General features: G+C 39.5%; 1 protein-coding gene across 2 annotated transcripts; it reads right to left on the reverse strand.

The window, feature by feature from the left end:
- Nucleotides 1-116: 116 nt before the first annotated feature.
- On the reverse strand, nucleotides 117-24,860 carry psme4a (proteasome activator subunit 4a). 2 transcript variants are annotated; one of them, XM_077581627.1, is made up of 46 exons: nucleotides 24,261-24,860; nucleotides 23,228-23,368; nucleotides 23,039-23,155; nucleotides 18,672-18,716; nucleotides 17,397-17,546; nucleotides 16,944-17,007; nucleotides 16,783-16,857; nucleotides 15,799-15,921; nucleotides 15,622-15,714; nucleotides 13,802-14,067; nucleotides 13,467-13,653; nucleotides 11,974-12,063; nucleotides 11,812-11,876; nucleotides 11,294-11,444; nucleotides 11,112-11,210; nucleotides 10,711-10,780; nucleotides 10,537-10,604; nucleotides 10,221-10,436; nucleotides 9,528-9,685; nucleotides 9,270-9,365; nucleotides 8,989-9,047; nucleotides 8,824-8,880; nucleotides 8,687-8,742; nucleotides 8,360-8,458; nucleotides 8,195-8,257; nucleotides 8,014-8,109; nucleotides 7,751-7,882; nucleotides 7,438-7,647; nucleotides 7,194-7,330; nucleotides 7,031-7,084; nucleotides 6,825-6,954; nucleotides 6,643-6,724; nucleotides 6,395-6,554; nucleotides 6,223-6,292; nucleotides 6,022-6,147; nucleotides 5,451-5,603; nucleotides 5,249-5,353; nucleotides 5,086-5,177; nucleotides 4,867-4,998; nucleotides 4,432-4,640; nucleotides 4,280-4,365; nucleotides 4,067-4,195; nucleotides 2,736-2,891; nucleotides 2,015-2,177; nucleotides 1,384-1,517; nucleotides 117-1,307 (listed from the first exon to the last, which is right to left on the reverse strand). In XM_077581627.1, exons 1-46 carry the CDS (start codon nucleotides 24,455-24,457, stop codon nucleotides 1,173-1,175), a joined length of 5,496 nt encoding a protein of 1,831 aa, XP_077437753.1. In that variant the 5' UTR covers nucleotides 24,458-24,860; the 3' UTR covers nucleotides 117-1,172. The 2 variants fall into 2 exon arrangements, with proteins under 2 accessions (XP_077437753.1, XP_077437752.1); XM_077581626.1 differs by having other exon boundaries at nucleotides 15,622-15,921.
- Nucleotides 24,861-25,347: the final 487 nt, after the last annotated feature.

Consider the following 25,347-nt stretch of genomic DNA (forward strand, 5'->3'; position numbering starts at 1 on the left):
ATGCAAAACACAGCATAATCTTCATTTATTATTATTATGCCTTTGTCCATTTTCTCTACAAGCCCGGTATACAGCCATGTTTTATAGTTCATATTCATGACACATGGAGGCAGAAATTGTTTTATAAACAATTTATTTCATACATAATATCATACAATAGGCAAACAGTACATCTACAAAAAAAAGTCACTGCAAGTTTGGCACTACACTATACAAGGGTGAGGTACTAAATGCTTCAATGCTTGGACTCATTTCAAGTCATCAAGGAAATATATAAGACGAGCAAAAATAACTCAGTAAGTCCTAGGAGGTGGGGGGGTCAAAGATTAATTGAAATGATGGATCGTTGTATTTTGCACTGGAGAACCTGGAAAAGTGTTCAGGTCTTCACAAAACATGACAGCACCACATGGGGGAGTGCACCCTCTCCCTTTTCTTTGCAGGAATAAATGAAAATAGGCTCTAGTGCTTTCCAAAAATAAAAATCACACCCACCTACTACTAAACCTGCAGAATCACTCGCTAGGAAAATATAAATGCAGCACTTCAAGAAATTATAAATAAATAATGTCTGTGCATATTTGCTAAAACCATGATATATATACAAACACACGCACGTGTACATAATGCATATAATCATATCTTGATTAATTAGCCACACAAACTTTGTGTTAGTGTAATCCAAAGAGTTCCGTTAACCAATTTCTGTGCGTCAAAACAAATGCTTTACTTTAGAAAGACAATGATGAAAAGCATGTCCTACACTGGGGACATTGTGTTGGCTCAAATGATTCTTGGGATGTAATCCTGAGAAATGTGTCCGACACTCCACGTTTTCAAGCGTGCACACATGCGGCGATCAAACAACCAGGAAAAAAAAAAAACTGTACAGAAATGTTACACACTGCAGGTCATCCATCCCTGCCATGATTGATCCTTAAATATTAAGTATAGAAGAAATATAAATGAGCTACATAGATGATACACAACATTTCAAATCATTTTGTGTGCCACTTCCCGGTGTCTTAATACTGCAGCAACTTCCTCAATGCAGGCCTGGATGAAGTTCTGGGAGAATCCAAGCAAAACGGGGGTGATGGGTACTCTTTCACTCAGTCACTAATCTTGTGAAAATCTCAGTACAAATATTAGTATGAATGTTTTACCAGGTTTTAAGCATAGTAGCACGGGGACACCAGCAGGTCAGTAAGCACCAACAACTGGTCATCTGTGAACTGCTGCTTATGCTGCTGCCAGTTATCGTGATGCGTCCGCCGAAAGTTGGACAGGGTTTTCTTCACAGTCATCTGCAGGAAAACACATCCAGGTCGCATCATTTACTTACAAGGAAGGGAAAGCTGACAAGATTCTGGTAAGACGTACTTCAATAGGTTGGGTGTCATTAAGGTGGGCACTGAGGTCCATTAATAGCTGGGGCATCCAGGTGGGCACATCGTATGGGCTGGAGAGAATGCAAGCACTCAGCCCGAGGACGCCAGCATGGCGCCGCACCAGGTCTGTGACGACACAATAACAACGTGAGCTCCATACACCAAGCTAGGAACTCAATTTACTCAGATTTTAAATCAATATTCCCTATTTAAATGAACTGAATTGCCATTTAACCATTCCAGACTACCCCCCCCAAAAAAACCAAACAAAGACATTGTCACACATTCTAAATACAGCAGAGCCCCCATGTTCTACGCTGTCCCACTAGCCTAAACACGCTTTCTTGATTAATATTGTGTTTGTGGGATATGAATGAAACAACAAAATTCACCCTTTTTTATTCATCGGGCAGCCATTTTGCCACTGTCTGTCCACTAAAAGTGACATCATAGTTGCTCAGGGTAACGACCAATCATGGCTCACCCGTTTTCCGAAGCTGAGCCCTGATTGGTTGATACCTGAGCCTTGAAAAACTGATGTCATTTTTGCAAACAAGTGACAAAATGGTTGCCTCCTGAGGTGGCGAAAAATGGGTGGATTTTTTTTTTTTTTTTAAACACACCTCCAGAAGGTATAGTGTCCACTACTGAGCTGATGCCCCTCTTTCTCTTTTTAGGCAGGCGGGTCTTGCACAGTGCCTCAAAGTGAGCCTGCATGGGGGCGTCCATGCACAGGAAATTGCACTGGAGGAAGCCACTGAGTGTGGTGGCAGCCATTTCTCGTACCTGCAGAGGAAGTAGATGGGGCACAACATTGGATACACTTGCACAATCTAATGAAATCTGAAACAAGATGGATGGATACTTTATTCAAACTGAAAAAGATATTTAAAACATTAGTGAGTGGTCACTGTGTTTACATGCTCAACCTTTTAAAAAATAAAATAAATAAATAAATACAAATAAGATCACGAAGGATGATTTGGACGGACTTTAGTAGTTGTACAATATAACAAAAATGACTACTTCCAGCTATCCCCCACTATTTGATGTCTCTATGCCATCCCTCTCTTCCTCTTTCAATCTGAAAGTTATCTCCATAGCAACAGATTACTGCAGCCTGTGGTTTCCATAGCAACAGTTAGAAAACCAGAGGGAGGGGTGTGGGGCGTATGCGAGTGGGGAGCCAGGAGGTGAATGCTGAATCACTACCATAGAGCTAAAAGATGACAAGAGGCCACCAGCACAAACAAGCACGTATTTATTGCAACGTTGAGACTCCCATGAAGCCATGTTTTGGTTTTACATGACAACTAGTGTGTGGATGAATGCTTTTTTTTTTACCTCCAGCTGCTCGTCCTCCAGCAGTCTTATAACCAGCGCCCGCACGTCATTCACAGCTTTCTGGTCACTCATGAAGGTGAACAGGTTGTAAAACGCCATAATCTGGAGGTATGTCAACACCGTGTAGCGAGCGTGCCAGGAGCTGCTGCCTGCAATCTGCCAACACACGCCAGCGTCATCGCATGTCAATAATGGGCTGGGATTGTGTAGCGCCAGCGGAACAAAGTGCATGATTTAGCTGTTAGGGAATTTGAAAAATTCACGCAAAGGGGACCTGATGAATTTAGCTTAATAAAATATGACAGAGAGCCTAATATATGTTTATATGCTGTTCTTCCTTAATTAACTGCCAGGTCAAATGTCTACTTAAAGACCTCTCTTCAAAGACACACATTTTTGATTAAAAAAATAAAAATAAAGGTACAGTTTGGCTTACTAAGCTTTTATTATTGGGTGGTGGGAAAAACGAATCAAATGTTTCCACCACCACAATAGTGAGACATCAGAAGCAAGACAGTGTGTTGTCACCAGTAAAATAAACAAAGATGACGATCGATAAACAAGAAATATAAATGTCTTTATGAGCTTTCAATGGTTTTGTTTTCTTCCATTTCTGGTGTGTACTTAAGACAGAGGTTTAGGATTTAAAAAAACAAAAAACACTTAATTCTTTAGATCAGTGTTTTCCAACGTTTATTAGAAAAATTTCACCCCAAACAAAAAGTGACTTATTCTGTTGTATAAAATGGCAACAGGGGACACATAGGTTAGATTGTACTTCTGCCATCTAGTGGAAGAGAATTGAATTGTTAAGGTCATCAATCACTTCATTGGTGGCAAACGCAGATGAACAAAGATACATTATTAGTCCTAAAAATTTTTTGACTAATTGTGTGAAATTGGATATTTTCCCACAATATACTTGATGACCACTCATGGCACAATAATTTGGTTGGAAATTGCGGCTTTAGATAAAAGGAGTCATAAAAATTGGATGAGACAGGGTTTGGGGGTGGGGTAAATCACTTAATAAAACATACAGCAAACTAAATACGCACCAACATTATCTTATAGCCTTGCAGCACAATTTTGTACAAATTTGAGGACATTTAATTTATATACTTATGTAAATAATAGAAAATTAGGGGACAGACCAATCAATTTTGGGGAAAATATTACATTTACAGTTGGACAGACAGGGTTTCCACCCGACAGCTACGATCCAGTAAAGTGAATATACTACTATTAATCATCTATTTAATAGTGGTCATTAATAAAAATAAATAAATAAATAATCTGGTTAATTCAACGACTGTTGCTCAAAGGCTTACCTCCTGCAGGGCATTGAGCACCATGGGAATCTGCTCTGTGTAGAGGAGCCCCTGGGACATGAGAGACAGGCAGATCTTTGCATCCCTCTTCAGCTCATCATAACTGTCATCATTCTCTACTGGAGCAATCTGGAAGCATACACGGAGATGTCACAACTGCTCGGCTTGAGTCCATTTAAGTGAGTATATTGTATACGTATGTGAAGGAGCTACCTTGAAGAGTAGGGGAAGCAAGCGCAGATGCTCCGGGACAGCGGTTGAGTAGGAGCGGCCGGCACTTGCAATCAGCCACTTTAACACTGAAAACATGTTAATGGGTAATTAAATAAAACTTTTTTTTTTTGGTTCACTCAACACTAACTCACCTGTTTTGAGAAGTTTGATCGCTTGTGTCCTCTCATCCTGCTCCCCCACTTCATTCTCCTCAACCACGTGGTTCTGGATCTCCTCGTCACCCTCGGTCAGTGGCTTTAGCTGTAACAAAATTCTATCGGTGAAGTCCGAGATGCGAGGTGAGGTGGTTGGCTGAGTGTAAGGCAGGTTGACATCTATCATGAAGATGTAGGTTAGCACGCTGGAGGGAAGGGAGGAGAAAATACACAATTTTCTAGGTCAAATCCAAGTTTTATTTTGTAATCTTTAAGGCAGATGAGATCACATGGTAAATATTGATCCTTACTCTCAAAACATGTTATTTCAGGTTAATCATCAATTTGAAACATGGAAACCAAATTAGGTTTCAATTTGTCAACTTGGAAAGAATAAGATTAAGAAACCATTTTAAGATAATTCATCTTCACCTTCCAATCCGCTCCCGTACATTCTTGTAAACCTGAGTCAATTTGGGTTCTAGGTACTGCAGCAATCTATGGAGGAGTTCTGGCACACGCCACTCCTGCTGGGCGAGGCCTCCCTGCAGCACGTAGAGGCGGCTGGGGGATATAATGTGTTTTTTGTAAAATCAGCATTTTGTCTGTGGTATCAACATTATGACTAAAGTAGGCAAGCTTTCCACTGACCAAGCATCAACAAATGAACCTCCCTCCCCGTTGACCGGAGACTCCATGAGCATCTCAAACAGCCAGTGCAGTTTGCGAGGGTCTCTACTCTCCTGTAGATGGGAAAGAAAAAGGTCATGAACTCCACATAAAGAAAAAAAGGCAAGATGAGATGAATTCTTACGCAGGCTGTTGCGATGCAGGTGCCCCAGTCTGCATACGTTTCTACGGTGATGTTGGACAAAGCTGTACGAAGGAGTGGACACAACACTTGCCAAAGGCTCTCAACCTGCAAATGTATCATTCAAAATAAAGGTAAATGCAAACAATGTTGTACAATAGAAGATCAAGAGAAGAAAAAGTGTGAGTCCTGAGTGAAACGGCACCTTAGAGTAACTCCAGTGTTTGCATCCTCTGATTAGGCCAGATATGATCTCTGCAACACAGCGCTGCTTACTCTCATGGGTGTCTGCTACCAAGCGCTCCATGTGAGGCTGCAGCAGAGGCAGGAAGGTGTCGCTGAAATTACGGAACAAACCCTGGAAACAAAAAAGAAAAAGTGTTTATTTCTCCCCCAGTCATTTCTTTCAAGGGGAAGTCATCCCCCCAAAAAATTATCACAATAATACGTTCTAATCTATGCAGCACTAGTCTAAACACGGCATTTTTATTAAAATTGTCTTGGTGAAACATGAGTTAAGCAGAAAAATCAAAATGTTTATATCCACTTACTGTCGACTTAAAATGACATCATAGCTTCTCAGGGCTCAGGTAACAACCAATCACGAGTCCCCTGTTTTCTGAAGCTGATTGGTTGCTACCTGAGCTACTGTGATGCCATTTTTAGTTGACAGCAAGTGACAAAATGGCCGCCCCGAGACGAAACAACATTGTAAAGTAAATGTTGAGGTTGACTTCCCCTTTAAAACTGAACGAACTCTTAAGAAATGTGCTCACCTTAAACAAACAGAATCTGCGCGTGCTAAACTTGTCTTTGCCTTTTCGATCCTCGAGAGAGAGATATTCAATGAACTGATTGATAAATACTGGGTCTGAGAAATGATCGTAGATGATCTGCTCCCGCTGCAACAAAAGAAAGAAAACAATTGACACAGTTGTACAGTGATCAATATTGTGTGCACATTGATCTACACAAACCTCTGTCATTTCCTCTCTTGTTAGGTTCTGTTTGGGCTGCTCTTTCTCAGGAGCGTACATCATCAGTTTCCTAGAAAACAATGTGACCAAAAAGCATAACGGCTAACTAAATACAGCAGCAGTAGAGTCACAACCAAGAAAACGATATGATGGAAAAGTTTCAAAGATGAACCTTGGCCAACTGTAATAACCCCAATGAGTTTTTTCCACAAAAACACAGAGATCCCAGTCCTGCTGAGTCCTTGGCAGGCTGCTGCTGTTATATTGCAGCCACTTGTTGTCTGGACGGTCACCGGCCACTATACCACCACCACCCGTCTCTTCAAGTGCACCTTTTTCCAACAAAACAGAAAACGTTTTTCAAATGTGTTTGATAAAATATTTTACAAGAAGAATGAGCAAAACTTTTATGCCGCTTACAAAGCTCAGATGGGCTGACTGGCACTTTTTTATGGGACCTTTTGATTTGTTTCATGATCCCTGCAACAGCTGAGATTGCCACCTATTGGACAAAATAAAACACTTCATTGCTCTAGCCTTCATCCATTAATGTCCAGCCATAATTTTTGCACGGTTGTGTTACGTGGACAAGGCCCACTCACCTTGCGGACGTAGAGGGAGTCGTGGTTGAGGGTTTTGACGAAGAACAAAACAGCTGCTGGCGGGAGTTGGTGGTCATCTCTCAGGAGCAACGACAAGAAGCCAATGGCGATATGTTCAAATTTCCAAGGCCTGCAACATTAAAATTGAAGTTTCTAGACAAACAAACACATTGACATGTAATGTGGTAAACAACAAAGCAACCTACAAGTTTCTGTTGCCAAGGCAGTTCAGTAGATCACCAAGAAGCTGCTGGTACTTCCTAAAACAGTTCAAATTAGTATACATCAAGCTTAATAAAGACATCCAATAAATAATACACAAGGGATGATAGAGAGACGATGACAGATATATTATTCGAAATAACTTACTCGCTATACTCTAAATTCTTCAGTTCCTGCCTCGTAACACCTTCTGATGTTTCTTCTTCTGAAGGAACAGGTTCTTTCGGGAGTGGATTTCCAGTCACCATAAGTTGTTTGGCCACGCCACAGGTCTCTTCAGGGATCTATAGGACCAAACGGTAAATTTGGTTTGAGCGGTTATGATCTTGCAAAGCACATCAAACATTATTCAATTTTATTAATTAATAACATTTAATGTAGTACTTCTTACCGAGAAGTCGATGCCAATAGTCTCATACTGTCGGTGGATTTTGTCCGCAAGGTCGTCAAAGAGCCGCACTATGGAGGGCTTCTCCAAAGACATGGCTGAACTGAGGCCGGATCGAACAATAGCAGGCCACATCAGGGCAATGCACTCCCAGTCATGCAAATTGACCAAGGACACTCCACTGTGATTGCCGAGGAGACAATACAAGGCACCCTGGAAAGGCAGAGACAATCACGTCCTGACATTTAACGCCTACTCCGATACAAATCATAAATAAGACATGATTGAGAAACATAATAGACGTGGAATGTCATACTTTGAACTGCTGCTGCGTGACACTGCTGTTGTCTGGGTTGAGAAACTCAAGGACGTGGGGGATCATATCTCTACAGCAGAAACTGTATGTGCCGAGTGCAGTGAACAGTACATTTTGAGCTTTGCTCCGTACCTGTAATGAAAACAAAATATTTTATACAGTATAAGAGTATAGTGAAGCCAACTCATTTTGCACAAATGAAAATAAAACAATAACAAAAACAACTCATAGGATGCAGACAGTGGATTTTGCAGTGTCCTCACTTGGCTGTAGGTGCTTGTGGACAGCCGCAGCAGATCCCTCATCATCTCCTGGTGAATGCTCCTGTACTGACACCCTTCCACCGTCAGCTTTCGCAGCTAATAATCCACAAAGTGTCAAAGGTTAAAAAAAATGTTGTAACACGATGACATGACTTGGAATTTTTGCCCATGATCAACTTACTTCGTGCTGGAGCATGACTCTGTCTATGAGCAGAGCTCTGATATGCTGCTTTCTGCCATGAAGCTGCAAAAAAGAAGTTTTTTTTAATGGTTTAAAGTGAACCTCAAGGAAGCTTATTCCCATGGATTTAAATACTACATATGGCAGCACAATGTAGAGTCTCACCCTGTTTTCCATGGATTTTTTCACAAGGTTGAAGCTCTTCCGGCGAGAGTCAAACTCATGTTTGTGGGAACCTTTAAAGTGCAGCAATTCGCTGATAATCTGAAAGACATTCAAGACAACGATCTGTGTTGGATGAGATGTTACACTTAGAAATGTCACAAATTAATTCGGAATGCTTCCAAACGATCACTTGTATTTTTAGAGTCAGGTGATGCAGAAGGATTCAATATACAACAAAGCAACTTTATTCAAAGCAACTATGATAATCATTCACCTAAAAGTACACTTTAAACAATATTTTAAAAAAACATGACTTTTGGTCTTTACCTTGATGATGGAAAAGAGAGATTTTGTGTCATCCTCAGAGTGTTCCAGTATATAATCTGCAAAAAGAGATGAAATGATTTATCAAGTACGAAGAGTGAGAAAAGGTGACTTGGTCGAGGTGTAGCCACAAGACTTACGAAGCAACTGTCTCATCACAAGACAAATGGAATCTCTGTAGTTCTCTTTGGATTCATCTGCAAACCAAGATTACATTACATTTTAAGAGAATAGTCACTTTAACATAATTTCTCCTTAAATATGTACTGAATATATTTAATCTGAAATCAAAGTGTTGAACATACCATACTTCGTTCCAGTATAGAGGGTGGTCTCATCGAGATTCACCATACTATATTGGACCCTGTTTCAAAAAACACACAAACTTATATAGCATTTCTGTATCACGACTGTGTAATATGAGCGCTGAAAATGAAACAAAAACTACAATAATTAAAACAAGTTTGAATTTTTGTTAATCATGTCTATTTATGATTTTTCGAAAACATAATACAACCAAATGGGATTACTTCATAATTGAAACCAATGTAAAGTATTTTTCAACAAAAATAGCAAAATTGCTCACAGTTCAGGTACAGGCTCTCCTTTTAGGGGAGGCATAAGACCACCGGCCCCCAAGAGGCAGTGCTGAATAATGGTGAGACTCTGTAGGACATCATCCCTGGAGAGGGGGAAAAAAATACAGAAAGAAAGTATAACATCACTACTGTAATTAAAGAAAGTATAACGTCACTACTGTAATTTGAAGGAAAACTAGGTGGGTGGCCCAGATTGACGTCACAACACAATGTATTGAACATTCCAATATTGTTTTGCATTATACCTGCTCATTTCTTGTTCTCCCTCTGCAAAACTTTGAAGCATCTTCAATTCTGGCTTAAGGATCAGGTCAAGTAAATGAAAGGTAAAGGTGGTTTCATCAGCACTGGGCACATGCCATCGAATGTTCAAATTCCACAAGTCACCTGGACGACCCCAATCCTGCACGGGGCAAAAGCTAAAGTTCAAGCTACATTTTTACCACCTGTGATAAAAATTTATAATAAATGGCAAAGTGAACAACATGAAAAAAAAATACAAACTGTGAGAATAAAATGTGTCACTAGTCAATGTTTCACGCGTATCCTATCTTTTCGCAAGGGTGTGGGGGTGGGGCAGTACATTTCAAAGAAACCATCGGCTGGATTTACTCAAGACTGACTCATCCATAAAATACTCATCCAGAGCCGCAGTACTTCTAGCAAGAGTCAAAATCACTTGCGAGATTTCATGTATAAAGTGCAGGGGACAGTAATACAACCATGTGTGAAGACCAGTCCAACAGGAATCACAGTAGAGCCTTCTATACATTGAAGAGAAGCCAATTAATCCTACTACATGTAGGTCAAACTACAGAAAGTCATTTAGCTTATGCGTTTAAAGACAAATGGGCTGTACTAATTTCTCCATTGACATAATACAGTATACGTTACATGCTGTATATAGCTATACAATGGTTTAAGTAAAGAGTCATCACCTTGATGGGTAGGTAGTCTGTGATTGGTTGGCGGAAGCCGCTTGGCACACTACAGTACTCCGTGGGATAGATGAGGGCAGTGGAGCGGAGGATGTGATGCAGCAAGTTGCACGATAGGATGTAGCCTTGCTTGCACTTGAGGTGAAGGGTCAACTGCAAAATCTGGACCAAGTCAGAGGAATATGCCAGGAGCTTGTGACCATCCACTCGAGTAACCTATCGTGGAAAACGTTGCGAAGACCCAATGACGGTGAAAGGAGGAAGTAAAAAATAAATAAAAAATGAGTAGCTCTGAGACCATAAAAGCTTAGCTCACCTCAGACAGCAGCTGAAGATTCCATAAAAACTCCTTGTCAAGTTCCTCTTCATTTAACACTTCCTCATCTGTTTTAATAAAATCAAAGTATATACCATGGAACTAATAAAGATCTAAATTAGTCAAGTACGAAACTTTGTGAGAAACGGCTTTTTTGGCCAGCAGTGCACTTACTAGCAGCGATTTGGTGTATTTGACTGCAGCAGTGAGGCACAAACATTTTAAGAGACTCTGCAGGGTGACACTGAAAGAACAAGAATGTGCAAACTGAGCAATAAGCTGCAATAATATAACCACTGCATAACCTAAATAAATAAAATATAAATATAAATCGGCCAATAGCGTTTATTTATTCATCTGTAGAGAGCATAAGGCGTCTATTAAGGATAAAGCATTATTTGAGGGGTATCAGTCATAATAGAGGGAGCAAGATTATATGTGAATGATCTAATTTAGATGTTTATGGCGCATATTTGTTGAAGTGGATGACGGGGACTGCGGCACTATTAAAAAGGAGGGCACTATTTGTGGAAAAACTATACTAGGAATTGTATTTTTAAGGATTTGTGAGTTACCTTGGCAGCAGCCCGGCACATGTCCGCCACCATCCTTCCAGCTACACGCGTCTCAAAAATGTTGGTGGTTGCAAAGTTAAACACCTTTTCCAGAGCCACCTGTTACAATAACAAACATGATCATATTCAAATGTGGAATTGTGTTGTTTTTTACATCAAAATGTTCCTCAGTGTGTATGTACCTTGAAGATGTCCAAGGAGCACTGAGTGAGTATAGTACTGAAGGTAGAAGACAAGCCAAGCTCCACCAAACTCTCCAGATGGGTCATTTTCTCAGTTTCTGTTTCCTCACGTGTTTGTTCCAAAGTGCTGCTGTCGATCAAGGCAAAGCACCTGCAGACATTATCAAGCAAGCAAATGCCCAATTATAATGGTGGAATAAAGAAGATTGCTAAGAGAAGCAAAATACATGTAAATGTGTATGTGCTTCAGTCTATTTGTAGTCATGTAACTTAAAACTAATAAGCAACCAAATAGATTTTCCTGTTGTTTTAAATTTATTGACACATAGTGATAATGTGATCAGAAAAAATGCACATTGTTGTACAAATATATTTAATTTATATTACATTAACATGTTAATAAGAATTGATTGTTAGGTGCCCGCCAGTTGAAGAATGCAGCAATTTCATAGGCATGATTCGCGTTCACCAATAGTACAAATCAAATATGACATGATCATCACCATTCTTTAGCATACCTGTCCATAAATTGAAGCACAAAGTCTTCAAATTCCGCAGAGGCCGAGCACATTTCTCTTTCCACCTTAAAAGTTTGGCAAAGTTTAAAACAAATCAATATGTGTTGCTTATTTTATGTTACCGGTACTCAAATGGAGAACACTGAGTGAACAGCAATTCACCTCTGTTAAGTCTGTTCTTTCGTGTAGCGCAGACGAACAGTCCACCAAAGGCACAAGAGTCACAAATGTAGCAATAAACTGGAAAGTGATCTGTGTGGAGAGAAATATTTGGATATTTATTCATTCATAATAATCAAGGCTGTCAGTTTATAACATTTTTATTAGTGCATTAAAAAAAATAACGAAATTGATCATGAGTGGCAAGCCAATGCGCAAGTATTTTAAATTTAGCCCATTGAGCAATCCGTAGGCTGCAGTGGGCGCCACTACAAGCAGAGAGACAACAAATGCGGTACAGGAAGCAAACTTTGACGCCAAGTTAACACTGACTATATGACGAATTAGACTGAAATTCACACAGTGCGTGCGTGAGCAGTACGTGTCCGGAAATCTGCACACGCGAGACCACAAGATCACGGGGGTTCACGCTAAAGAGTTGAGTTCATGACGCTACTTGTAAACAATAGCCTGTCATTCACATCGATGCTTTTTGGACATTATCTCTGGGACTTCTACCATGGGTAAGTACGTTTTGTGTTTAAATATTGGTATTATGTCATGTTTAATTTATTTTGAGCTTGTTTTTTGTCTTTTAAATGTAGTCCGCTTAAAACGAGTTTGCAAAAGGTTTTGTTTTGAAATATACCGGTTCTACCTTGATGCTGAAGCCTGACTTCCTGTCTGGCTCGTGTAATTTATTCCGCAGCTCCGCATATGCACTACAACGCAGCTGGTGGGAATTGGCACACAGACTAAAATTATTTTCTTTCTTTTCCTTCCCGGCGTCTGTACAGATGCCGTTAGGTTCCGCATCCGTTATGCAGTCAATGTGAGCCAGCTTCCATAGATCTGTATACATTACTGGATAGCCGATAGGCCAAGACTTTTGAAGCCACGAGGCCGCCATATTACTACTCCCCAAGATAGCATTTGAGACAGTACTTAGTAGAAACAGCATGATGTTTGGAATTTGTTAAACATAAACAAGACGACATGTTACAACTTGCAACTAAATACATGTATAAATGATATGCTTAATAATGTTTGCAGGAGGAAACTTGTATATTTTTATGAAAGAATTATACCGGTAATTTAACAAAATCTAATATTGGGGTTTAAGGAACTAAATAAAAACTAATAAAAGAAAAAGGGGGTGTTCAAAGCAGCACATAGCGTCCACTTGTTATTGTCAAATTATTGAACAAAATTGAATTTAGATCTTTTTAAAATAATGCCTGGCCTAATTGGTTTGTTGATGTGCTTAAACTTTTGCTTTTGAATATCATTTATGAAGTACACTTCAACAATAAAAATGTGGATTTCAAATCTTCTCTTCTTGGTGTATTAAATTGATTAGTCATGCACGGGGACCTTTAGCAGATATGAGATTAAAATAGATTAATTAATTAAAAATCCTGTAATTAATTAGATCACCTGACAGCACTAACAATAATATCAAAAATGGTTTACAAGTGCTGGATAAAGAATCCCACCATGCACTTGCTGAAGTCATTTGGATCAACTCCAGGCAGGGACCTCATGAGTAGGGGCAACATGTGAGTCGGACCCTCAGGAAGATACTTCCCACCAGACACTAAACTCCGCGCTACACCGATCATGCAGCTTAGGGTGGCTGTCAGCTGGTGGGGCTCTGTTAGAGTTTCCAGTGCAGGGTATGTTCTACAAAAAAACAAACAAAAAACAATTAGCCCTTTGTGCTTATTCCAATGAGCGTGCTTGCTTCTCGATCAAAGCGGAAAACTAGCAGCAAGCTCCCAAGACTAACAACACATCAGTTGGGTTATAAAATAAAAATGACTAAACTGACCTCTCTAGAACCGGAGGAATGACCAACTCGGGCCTCATCAGAGCGAGGTTTTGCAAAGCCTGAGCGGCATCAAGGCTGCCTGTTTTGCTGAACATGGCCAGCAGAACTGGCTGCATCATGCTCTCCACAAAGTGGGTGATATCGTCCTCTGTGAGCTTGTGAGTGTCTGGGATCGGCGTCAACCAAGACGGCTTTCTGTAGCGCTCTCGATGCAGCCGGCGAACAACAGTGGCAGGCAGACGCTGCAGCAACTTCATGAGCTTCATCTGAATAGGACAGGACAGAGAGACATGTTACAAGTTATCTGCAGGTTTAAGCAACTTAGATGCAATACTTTTTTAAGGCCACTTAGATCACTTCTCATTCACTACATGATTACTGCATGAGTGGGTGATATGGGCTCAAATCAGAAGAAATTTGGTGTTATTTTTGATACAACTGTATATTAAATACTGCAGTGATAGAAAAAGGGAAAACTTGTTCACATTCTATAAAGAAAAAACTCCTAATATAAAAATAGCAATGACATTTATAATGTGCATCAGGCATTTAAAAGACTTTCAAAGGAAGGAGCTAACGATTATGCAATACTTTTTAACTAAAATCAACAACAATAAAAAACAAGAAAATACACAGAGCCGTCGCAGCCAAGGGGGGCGGAGGACACCCGCAGCCCCGACCGACAAAATCACAGGGCACCAGTGATGGACAATAAGAACAGCGGTAAGCAAAGCGAGAAGGTGAAATAGACAGTGTTCGATTGACGCGTGCGTTTGGAGATTTCCGTGCTGCTTCAGCACCGCCACCTGGCGGTCGAGATGGACGAAATTGAAACGCAAATCTAATTTGGAGTTGCATTTTTTAAAGGCTTTATCAGCCACTCTGAATTAAATTACATAAGGGCCAGATAGTGTACATAATATGATTTTAAAATACACAACTTATTTAGAGTAAAGATACCAGGTTATCAGTATGGGGCTGATACCAGGCCTTATTTCAAGGCATCAGTACTCATGGTGGCATTATGGACGTTTTACGATCAGGAATTATAAATGAGAAGAATAGGAAATGGTCACTAATTTCATGCAATTTTAAGAAAAAAAAATGTTGTATTGGGACTTTCTTTAAAATTCTCGGTCATTGTTTTTTGGGGCAAAATTTTATATAGCAAAAATACGAGTGGTATCAGTTGTGGTTTTATTGTATGATCTTGTATCTTCACAGATGTGACACAGAGATGAACTAGCATTGACACAGTTAAAGGCAACTTATTAGCTCCAATTTACCTAACATACATATTTATGGACTGTGGGCGCAAGCGCGAGAAAAACAGGAAAACAAACTGCACACCAAGGGCAGAGTTTGAACCTAAGAACCTTGTTGCAACATGCTGCCACACTGGCCCACTGTGCCGCACGACTTATCCCTTCTCTAAAAATAAAAGTTGCACGTCGCTGCCTGTGTCATCGTGTCAAATCTGGAAGAGGGGCCCTCCTCAAACAGAATGGCATGTGCTCTTGCTCATGGGGATATTTAATACTATTGCAGCAATCTCACTCACGTGTTCTCTTGTTATTTCTGCACTAGACCTGCAAACCTAGACAGCCAATTGGATTCAAGAAGCAATGACAAATGTGTTAGCCCCTCTGACGCTGTTCATATTGCTGACGAGTTGGAAAGAATCACGGCCGAAAATATCAAGACTGGAAGTTGATTATACACACAGTGAATGCACTGTGTCACTGAAACAAAACTACCATTTACAGGAATGCCATCGATTTGCCAGATGATGTGCCAGATATAGAGGAGGAGGAACTCACCAACCAGCGACCGTGGTTTGATGGGTGGAAGAAAGATGTAATGCTGTTGAAAAGGCCAGTGAGCTGTGCTTGAGTTTGTTTACTTGGTCCACCCTGAAATTGACATAAGTGGTCACACAGACGTTTCTTTTGGATCATTTGACTGAGGTTGTGACAATGTCTGGACATAGGACAAACCAGAAGTGATGCTATCCAAAGCACCACATGGCTAATGTCATAGGCAATGGTCAAGTATCGCGGGAACATCATCTGGCTGGTACCCACGGGAAGATTGAAACTCCTCAAGACTCTTGTGAAAATCTGAAATGTGGCAACAATAAACTTCACTTATTAACAGCATATAAAATACACATTTTGATTGTGCTTGTGATTTAGTAAAAGCAAATTTGGAAGAAAGTTTGCTTAATGATAATACATGTTCGTGTTCCTCAAAAAAAGAATCAACACAGTTGGAACATAACACAACATGTTACTTCATTTATACAGTACAAGCCATTAATTTGGACACACTTTCTTATTCAATGCATTTACTTTGGAGATTCTCACTGAGGGCATCAAAACTATGTATGAACTGATGTCGAGTTATGCATTGAACAAAACAAAAAAGGTGAAATAACTGAAAACATGTTTCATATTATAGATTTTTCAAAATAGCCATCCTTTACTCTGGTTACTTTTTTGCATACTATTGACATTCTTACCTCTGGGAACTCCTTAAAGACTATTGGAAAACTCTTTCAGGTGACTACCTTTTGAAGCTAATTTAGAGAATGCCAAGAATGTACAAAAAAGTCATCAGAAAAGGGTGGCTATTTATTTATGTATTTATTTGATTATTTTCACAATTTTTTGTTAAGTACACAACTCCAAATGTGTTTGTTAGTTGTCGTCATAGTTTTGATGCCTTTAGTGAGAATCTATAATGTACATAGTCATGAAAATAAAGCATGTATTGAATAAGAAGGTGTGTGTGTCCAAACTTTTGGCCTGAACTGTGTGACCAACCGGATCAACAAAAAAACATGATAGCTTGTTTCTGACAAACAGCATTGGCTGTGAAACACGCACCTCGAGTCACAAGCACGCGGGAGAGAGCACATGAATAAACGACTAAAAAAACCATCCATGTAATATGCTGTGATGTAATTAATTAAAACGTACCTTTGGAATATAAGGATCCCAGTCAATGTAGCCAATGTTGTCGTTGGCCAAGCGAGCAAAGAGATTCACCAGATTCTACAAAGAGAACGCATACACACATAAGCAAGACTAAAACCGAGACGACGTTTCAGGTCAGGAAAACAAATATCTACTGTGCTCACCAATTCCCAGCTTGGAAGATTCTGCACAGATTCCCACAAGTTGATCAGCTCTTCAAACCACAACCTGCCAGAAAATCAATTTGGTACATAAATTCACGTGGTATTCCATTGCAACACATTTAAAAAGAGGTCTGTTATAGCATTGTGAAGGAAAGACTTAAGTTACTGAACAGGTGCAGTTTAGGATATATGCAGTTAGTATGTCTGATTGTAGGATGTTTTGTTATTGCCATGACAAAGTTATTTTTTTTTACTTCTTCTATACTTAGAGCAGTTTTTGTTTAATAGCTACTCTGTATCAAATGCTCTCCCGATAACAGTGTTATCTGCACTGAATAAAAGTGGTTTGTTGTAACGTATTTTGGTTTTTATGTGCAAAAAAAAGACACGAAACTGAGCAAGTTTACAAAGCCACTAGAGAAAGCTAAGTTATGTGTCTCAAGGCTCTCTTACTTGAAGCCCTTATGATGCAGCTCCGGTGGTAAGGTTGTGGGTAAAAAGAGTTCAAAGTAGCAGATTGCTCTCTGCATAGTGACGTCAAACGGACAAAATAGCGGTCTCCACTCATCCAGCATCTCCTGGGTTGCGGAGTCTGGAAAATATCTGTATGAAAGGATAGAGTCACATTAAAGCCATTCTTATTGACATCATTCACTATCAAAATCAACAAAGCAGCTTCAAAAGAGCCACCAAAGATGGACATGCCTCATATTGAAGTCTAACATCACATTCTCACACACCACCTGTAACATTTACCACTTTTATACAGCTACATATTTGTACATGACAAGTCTGTTTTTCTACAAACTACACGTTTCTAAAAATGGGGATGCTGTACTGCCAAACGGTCGTAATAAACAGGCACCCAGTGCTAGCAGCACTCAAATGTATGTTCAGCAGGGGGGAGATGATAAGTCACACACCTGGCACATTCTGGCTGTTAGCATCAATCCAGTGGTTCTAATGGACTCATAATCCCACCGGGGGATTTCTATGGTTCATTATGCGTGTGTAAACTCAGCAGGCTATGTCAGGTCACTAGCCTCCTTTGGGGAACTGCAGCCGCTGCTACTTGCAGACAAAGGCCACTTGGCCCTGCCTCCTGCTGCTGCACCAGCTGACCACAAATTACACACTCTCGTCCCAGTGACAGGAAACTCTCACACAAGACAGAATTAGATGAGATAATAGGATTATCTGACTAAGTGCGAAGTGAGGGACAGCCTAGTGCTTGCCTAAGATACATGAACATAGAGTACGGTAAGTATAACTGTGGTGGTCAAAGTCAAGGACCATCTTATTTATGGCCACCTGGATCATACAGCTCGCTCGTCTTCTCCAAATGCAAAACCCGCAATGTGCCAGGGCATCAAAAGAAGTGCGTCCTCTGCTGTTGGCAAAACTAGCACAATCGTTCCATCAGTTTCTTTGTGATCCGATCCTTTATAGCAGTCATTTATTATGCTACTTTTAAATCCTTGAATTTTATGTGTATTATTACTTTTCTTTATTGATTTTGGGGAAAGGGTTCTATAGTGCAAGTTCCTAAAATGGTTTATAGGCCTCTTATCAAGATAGAAAAGGAACATTCATAAAAATACAATTAATGAATGTTCAGATTTAGCAATCTTTGAATTTTACAACTGCATTGCCCGTTTGGATGTATTTACAGTTATGACTGGATCAGAATGAATGGTTGCATGGATCAGAATATGAAGGTGTACTTACGGTCTGCAGCTCTTCACAAGTGTCTTCAGCACACCTTCCACAGAGCTATAATAACAAAAACACCGAAAATGGTATGGTTATGCCCAGAATGCAGAATCTTACGTAAAAATAATTTCTTTACAGCAATTCAGTTTGAATCGGACACCATGCATACACCTTGTACAGGTTTGAGGGTTTATTAACAGTGTGAGAATACTAATGTAATAATAATCTAAAAACACGCGCACACACAAAGAAAGATGTGGTACTGTAGCTGTATTGATAACGTTACACATTCCTGGTAGGGATGCACGATAATATCGGTGGCCGATAATTATCTACAATTATTGACCAATTTGACGTCATACAGATAAACCAGATAATAAAGAAATCAGTCGATAATAATAGACATGCCACGTTGGTCCACCTGTCATGGTTCTGGTGGCTCAAGTTGTGCCCAACTTCTCAACCCCTTCCCTCTCCTATGCTAGTGTCGTATATTTATATTTGTGACGTCGTAATTCGCGCGACCTTGTGTTCACGGCAGATGCATCATAACAACATTGCAGTCACCAGTGTGGGCTTTCTTTATTGTCCTTTTATGGAAAATAACAAGTTTATACTGTATTGTTTGTGGACACCTCTACTTTCTTTAACAATGGGCTTTTCACTTCTTGTACATGAAGCAATCTCGAAGTGACCTTGACTGATAAGCCTGCTCGGAACTTGCTTGCTTTCCTGTCTAGCTGAACCTCCCTTTCTCCTCCCAAAACCAAACCAGGCTGCATAAAAAAATTCCCATGATAATTTACTGCACACTCTCTCACATATCAATTTCTTGTAGACTGCTCTATAAGACTTGTGTATATTTGAAGCTTCAATAATAAAGAAACGCAAGAGACATTGTTTTCCAGACTGTTTTATTAATCTCGCCGAACTACTGAAAATTCCACAACACTCCCCAAAATGTTACTCTCGCAGTTTTTTGTTGCATTTTTAAAACGTGACTGTTTTGTTTTAGTAAATTCAAAATGAGTTTTTGGTTGTCTTTGAAACAAAGATATACTTAAAATTTAGCTTCATGGTGTTTTACACAATGTTTCAATGTATTTGTACATGTTAGACGGATAGCAAGATTCCAAAGTATATTTGTATTCAAGTTAATTTTGCAAACAATTATCGGCTTACCGGTTATCAACAATGGCACTTTCTAAATTACTGGTTTATCGGTATCGGTTAAAAATAGCATTATCGTGCATCCCTAATTCCTGGCATGGAATGTTGGCATGAAAAGTTCAAACAGAATACTCTGCACCTGAGTCACATAAGAGTGTTGAAATCTCAGGACCGATATAACCACAGCTTTGGAGCGCCTCGCCCACAATCCCACCTAACTGTGCTCACATGCACGCTGAAGCCATGCCTTGTTGGAAATGGCCCGCCAAACCCAATCAGCAACTGCACAACATATGTCCACGTCGGTCAGTCGCTCGATGCTTTTTAGAGCTCACACACTTGGACTGTAGTAGTCTTCCCATGTCAAATCATAGGTGAAACTTGTCAACCCAAAATGCCAATGTATAACGCTCTCAGATCACAAAATAAATAAGACACATGCGTCGCAAAGCTGTCAATCAAGAGCCAGTAATAAGGGGCCCATTTAACGGACCCAGACACTCAAGGAGGGTGATCAAGATTCCCAAATAGGTTAGGAATGAACCCTCACGTTATCCAAGACACATTCCAGAACGGGAAGAAACGTGACAACAGTTCCTGTTGCTCTAACACTAGTGGAAGAATTGTATGGTTCTTGTTTTTTTTTTTCAAGAATGCAGTCCATATGTCATCAATCTAAAGTTTCATTATAATTCCTACTAGGGGTGTGAATTGCGTAGTATCTGGCAAATCGATTCGTATCATGATTCATAGGTCGCGCTTCGATGCCGATTAATCCCGATAAAAATCTCTAAATTTATTATTGCGATTTTCTTCTTCTTTTTTATACTCAAATTTAGAAAATACTCATCAGTAAACTTGTACATGTACACTGTAAGATTTGTATGAAAATGTATTCATCTGAAAATTCAGGCTTATAACTGAGCTACTGTATTTAACAAACAGGTTGCAGTCTGTTTCATGTTTGAACAGCCCTGAAATAAAATATTAAGGCTTAATGTTCCATTAATAGAGCATTCTTCCATGCTTGTGTGAACAAGTGTGAACCCTAACCCTAAGTAAGACGTTTTGTTGAATATGTCCACAAAAAAAATTCTTTAAAAATCGATTCGGCCGCATATAAAATTGATTTTGAGAATTGTGCACTGTAAGATTGCGATATATTGCCGAATCGATTTATTTTTTTTTTAACACCCCAAATTCCTACAGTATATGGGTAGAGGCATTTCGAGAATAATCTCTGATTGGTTAACGGGGAAAACATGTTAGCTGCAGTGCGACAGTCTCTAATACGTATGAGTGAAATGTTAACATTGATTTATCTTTTGATCCCAAGCTGCCTGAGCTCTCCATGTTTTCACATGCAATGTGGAAAAAGAAAAGTGTCAGTGTCAAAAGATAAAATCATAAGGAAAACACAAAGAGGAACGATGTCCTTACCACCTCTGAAACATTTTTATCATAATGAGTTTAGAGGATGAACGGGGCCATGGAGAACTGAATGTGAAAGGGGGACAAAGGCATAAAGAACACATTCAGCACCAGGCAAAGTGTCAATCACGCAGAATATGAACATATGACAGATACTTTAAAGCGCATTTATGTTGTTTGGAAAAAGGTGAGCTGGCTGTCAGCCAAAGCAGCTTGTTTATAATGGCGGTAACATCACAGATATGCTTGCAAAGCATCAGAAACGTACAATGTTCTCATAGCACCATACAAGAGCACCTCGCACTGCTTGCTTTAAGAACACAATGGATGAGCAACATTTCATGCCTCTCAAAAGTTGCATGAAACGTGCATGTCATTTTGAAAGGAGTTAAAATATTCTTGAGTACAGTAAGTCCATTTGTCAAGTACAATTAATGATGTATGACTTCATGGGCCTGAATTACTAAGATTCCAAATAACTAGCTCTAAATTGCATGCTCACGGATTGCGCAAACTGTTCTTAAAAGGTTTAAAAGTGGTGTAGTAGACCACAGAATTTCAAAGGTGGTTTAGTTTAATTTATTCTACATATCAGTTCACATGTCAAGGATGGCTCAATAAAGTCATTGATTAATTTGCACTGGGGTCCTTGGTCTTATCACCATGGAACATTTGGGAGACCTCTGCATGCACAAAATGAAGTGATAGAGTTGGAAGTGGAAGCGGAAGAGAAAACATTGAGTTACAAAAAATAAATGTGCAAGTCCAATACTTTTGGGGAAGCCATCAACTGTATGAAAGCCATGTTTTGTGTGTGTGCTTTTTTCAACCCACGTACATGTAAATTGTAGGGCTTCTACATCTGAGTGAGCGATCAAGTTTGTGCTCATTTTTGCACAAGCAAACTTTTACAAATCAGGCCAGGTAAGAATACAGCCGGGTTAAAAACAACAGTTGTGCAGTTGTATGGCGTCATTTAGAGTAGGCTACACAGCAAGAGGTTTTCTGGGGAATGTAGGCAGACGTACACAGAAAAAGGACATACAGTACAGTGGCACCTCCAAATATGAACACCACAGACAAAGGTCATACAATCAATGTATTTACTCAAATTATCCTGCCCAAGTCACAAAAAAATATGGGAGGTCAAACCATCATCAGTGAATCTAGTGATACAGGCTTAGCTTCACAATGTGTTAACTTTTATGAGTATGCAGTATTTTCTCGGAATGGCAAAGACACAAAATGTGATGACAGCTATACTTGTAGGACTGCTGTCGGTCATAGACTATGGCTATAATATTGATATATACAATAATTATACAAGGAAAATGCTGCAAAGTTCCTCTGCTTGTTGGAAAGCAGGTTTCTTGAGACTCAAAGACAATGCACTACTTTTATTCTTTTCATGTTTAAGTTACTCTTATTCTAACAAAAGAGCTAACATCTTTATATGTATCTGTATGACAAATGGGAATGTTAAAAAAAAAAGAAGACATAAAAAATTGGCTGCACGATTAATAAGGATTTACTGATGGTGACAGCTTGACCCTCTTAATTCAAGTGCCATTATTTCTCATATGAAAATTGTTTGGATATACCAAAAATGAAATCAGAGGTCAAAGAGTGTTCAAGTTTAGAGGTTATACTGTATCATTCAAGCACTAGATGAAGATGGCAGGTGAGGGATAGCCTTATGTGTGTAAAAGAAGAAGGTGAAATCAGTCGGGAGTGTGTGTGTTTTAGTTTACATCACAGCATAAGCAATAACAAAAGCCTACTTGGGAAACCAATTGAGGCCCAGGTGCTCCGTCTTGGAGAAAAGTATCCTGTCATGCAGTTCATACAGAGGCCTCCAAGGCAATTCCAGGTCCTCCCTTGACAGAAGCTCTCTTTTCCTTAGAAGGACAAGACAAAGAGTCAAGCTAATGTGTAAACAGGTTTGCTGTTTCAGACCGTGCAGCTCATACTTGAGCAGGTTGATGAGGAGGCGAGCCAGGCCTTGCATCATGCTGATCTCTAGATGAGGGATGTTAACTAGCTCGTACAGCAACTTGATGAATAGCACATGGTCTTCTTTGCTGAACTTCCGGCCATATAGACGTAAATACCTATCAAAGAGAAAAACATTAAGGTATTGTTCTTGCCACTTCCATTGTCAAGAGGCTTATATTAAATCATGACATTTCACGAACAGCCATGTTTCATTCATCTGTCTTTTAGTCCCATGAGCCGGCGGAGCTGTGAAATTGACTGTTTTGAAAGGGTTGTGTCACCACTTGTATGCCATAATAGCAGTGAGCAAAATCTGGGTCAAACCCCATAGTGAACTTTCCATCTCTCTGAGCCGGTAGTGCCTCACTCTGGGACACTGCAATGTGCCAACATGGGGACAGAAACGGATTAATCAGCCCAGCAACAAAGTACAAATTGAAACAGCACTCTAAGTAATCCAATGTCATGTTGACAGATGCCACCATGTGATTCATCACTAAGTAAATAACACAAAGTGAAAAAAAAGTGGAGACCATCCATTACAAACACACACACAATCACAAATCGTCTTGGTTAATGACATTTTCAGGGGAAAATGTACATTTACATAACTTAACGTTAAAGATTAGTTCGTTTTGATTAAATGTGCTGTGGTTTCTGTAGCTTGATACTTTTGGCACATTAATTATTATTAATTCAATTCTTATACGATCCACTAAAACATTTATTAGAAAATCGCATAAATTATACAGGTACTGCAAACACACAAGCCAAACGAACACATTTTCATTCATGTGATATGTTTGTTTTACACAATCACAAGCCTTGGCTAAGAACCTCAACGTATTAGCATAACTTTCGTAACTGCATTTGTTGACGTATGAGAAGAAAACCAGGTTAGCAGCTGTTTCTAAGCTAACTTCTAGCTAACTTGAATACAGACTCACAAATAAAGAAAGGGAATGCACAATTGGAGGCCGTTGACATATATCTTTTTTATATACTTACGTGGAAAGTTTCCTCGTCCAAAACAGCACACCAGGCCATATTTCTCTGAACTGAACAGCCCGGGCCAAGTTCCCCTTAATTTTACTCAAAATATCATTGGATTCTTCATCGAGTCTATCTGCATAAGGCAGGAGTTTGTTATAGACGATGTCTTTTTGAGGAACGAATCCTAATCCATCCGACGGTGCCTCGTTCATATTACCAAATACAAAACGGCAAGTTTAAATGTGCGATTTTACTTCGTTCGGCTTCGTTGTTGTAGTATAAAGTAACAATTAATAGAACAATTTCTGTGCTGCCTTGCCCCGTTGTTGGCCCACTCTGTGACTAAATAGAGAGTCACAAGTTGATGACACGTTCGGTAACCATTTATCCTAAGTTAAGATAGCCTCTCTCTACAGTAAACGTTAGCAAGATACGATCCTAAATGTTTAGGCTAATCAGGGAAAACAAAAATATTTTTCAGTATAAGCGTTGGCACTCGAACACTTCTCTTCAGCAAACGGAATCCTTAATTATGGCTACCAGCTAGCAACCTAGCTAAAGTTAGCGTTATACTACAAAAGCTCAGTCATTTCCCAAAGACCGTTCAACGTCGACTGATTCATCCAACTAGAGTCGAGCACAAGGGCAGACGACACCCTGCCACCAGACGCATGATTGTCGTCATATCCGGTTGTCTCTGATTGACTACATTTCCCAAGGTTTCAATCGGCAGATATTCTTTTCACAGACTTGTGCCATTTTTTAAAGATGTGTAGATTACTTGAAATCTTCTTCTTTTTTTAAACAACACGTGTCCCAGTATAGTCATTTCCTTTTTTACGCTCCTCCCCCTCCATAACTGTGTTAACTCAAAATTAAAATCTGCCTGCTAATCTCCAATTCAAATTCTTTAAATATATCTACTATCATATCTGCTAATTATGTTGCACTAATAATCTGAATCGGAGTATTTTACCTGGCACATTTTTTTTTTTTTACATTTAGTTATTTGATTTGGCTATTTCTGTTTGCCTTAATATGCGTTTTCAAATGTTTGCTTTGGCAATCACAAATGTTGTTTTGTTGTTACTAAAAATGTTTT

Source organism: Vanacampus margaritifer, chromosome 12, assembly GCF_051991255.1.
Source record: "Vanacampus margaritifer isolate UIUO_Vmar chromosome 12, RoL_Vmar_1.0, whole genome shotgun sequence".
NCBI lineage: Eukaryota > Metazoa > Chordata > Actinopteri > Syngnathiformes > Syngnathidae > Vanacampus > Vanacampus margaritifer.

Bases quoted from the DNA above. Each gene is read 5' to 3' on its own strand.
- psme4a (XM_077581626.1), bottom strand. From the start codon at position 24,457: ATGAACGAGGCACCGTCGGATGGATTAGGATTCGTTCCTCAAAAAGAC. The intron at 8,743-8,823 runs GTAAGTCTTGTG...CTCTTTTTGCAG, and splicing joins TGTGATGAGACAGTTGCTTC to ATTATATACTGGAACACTCT. The intron at 7,648-7,750 runs GTATGACATTCC...CTGCCTTTCCAG, and splicing joins TCACGCAGCAGCAGTTCAAA to GGTGCCTTGTATTGTCTCCT.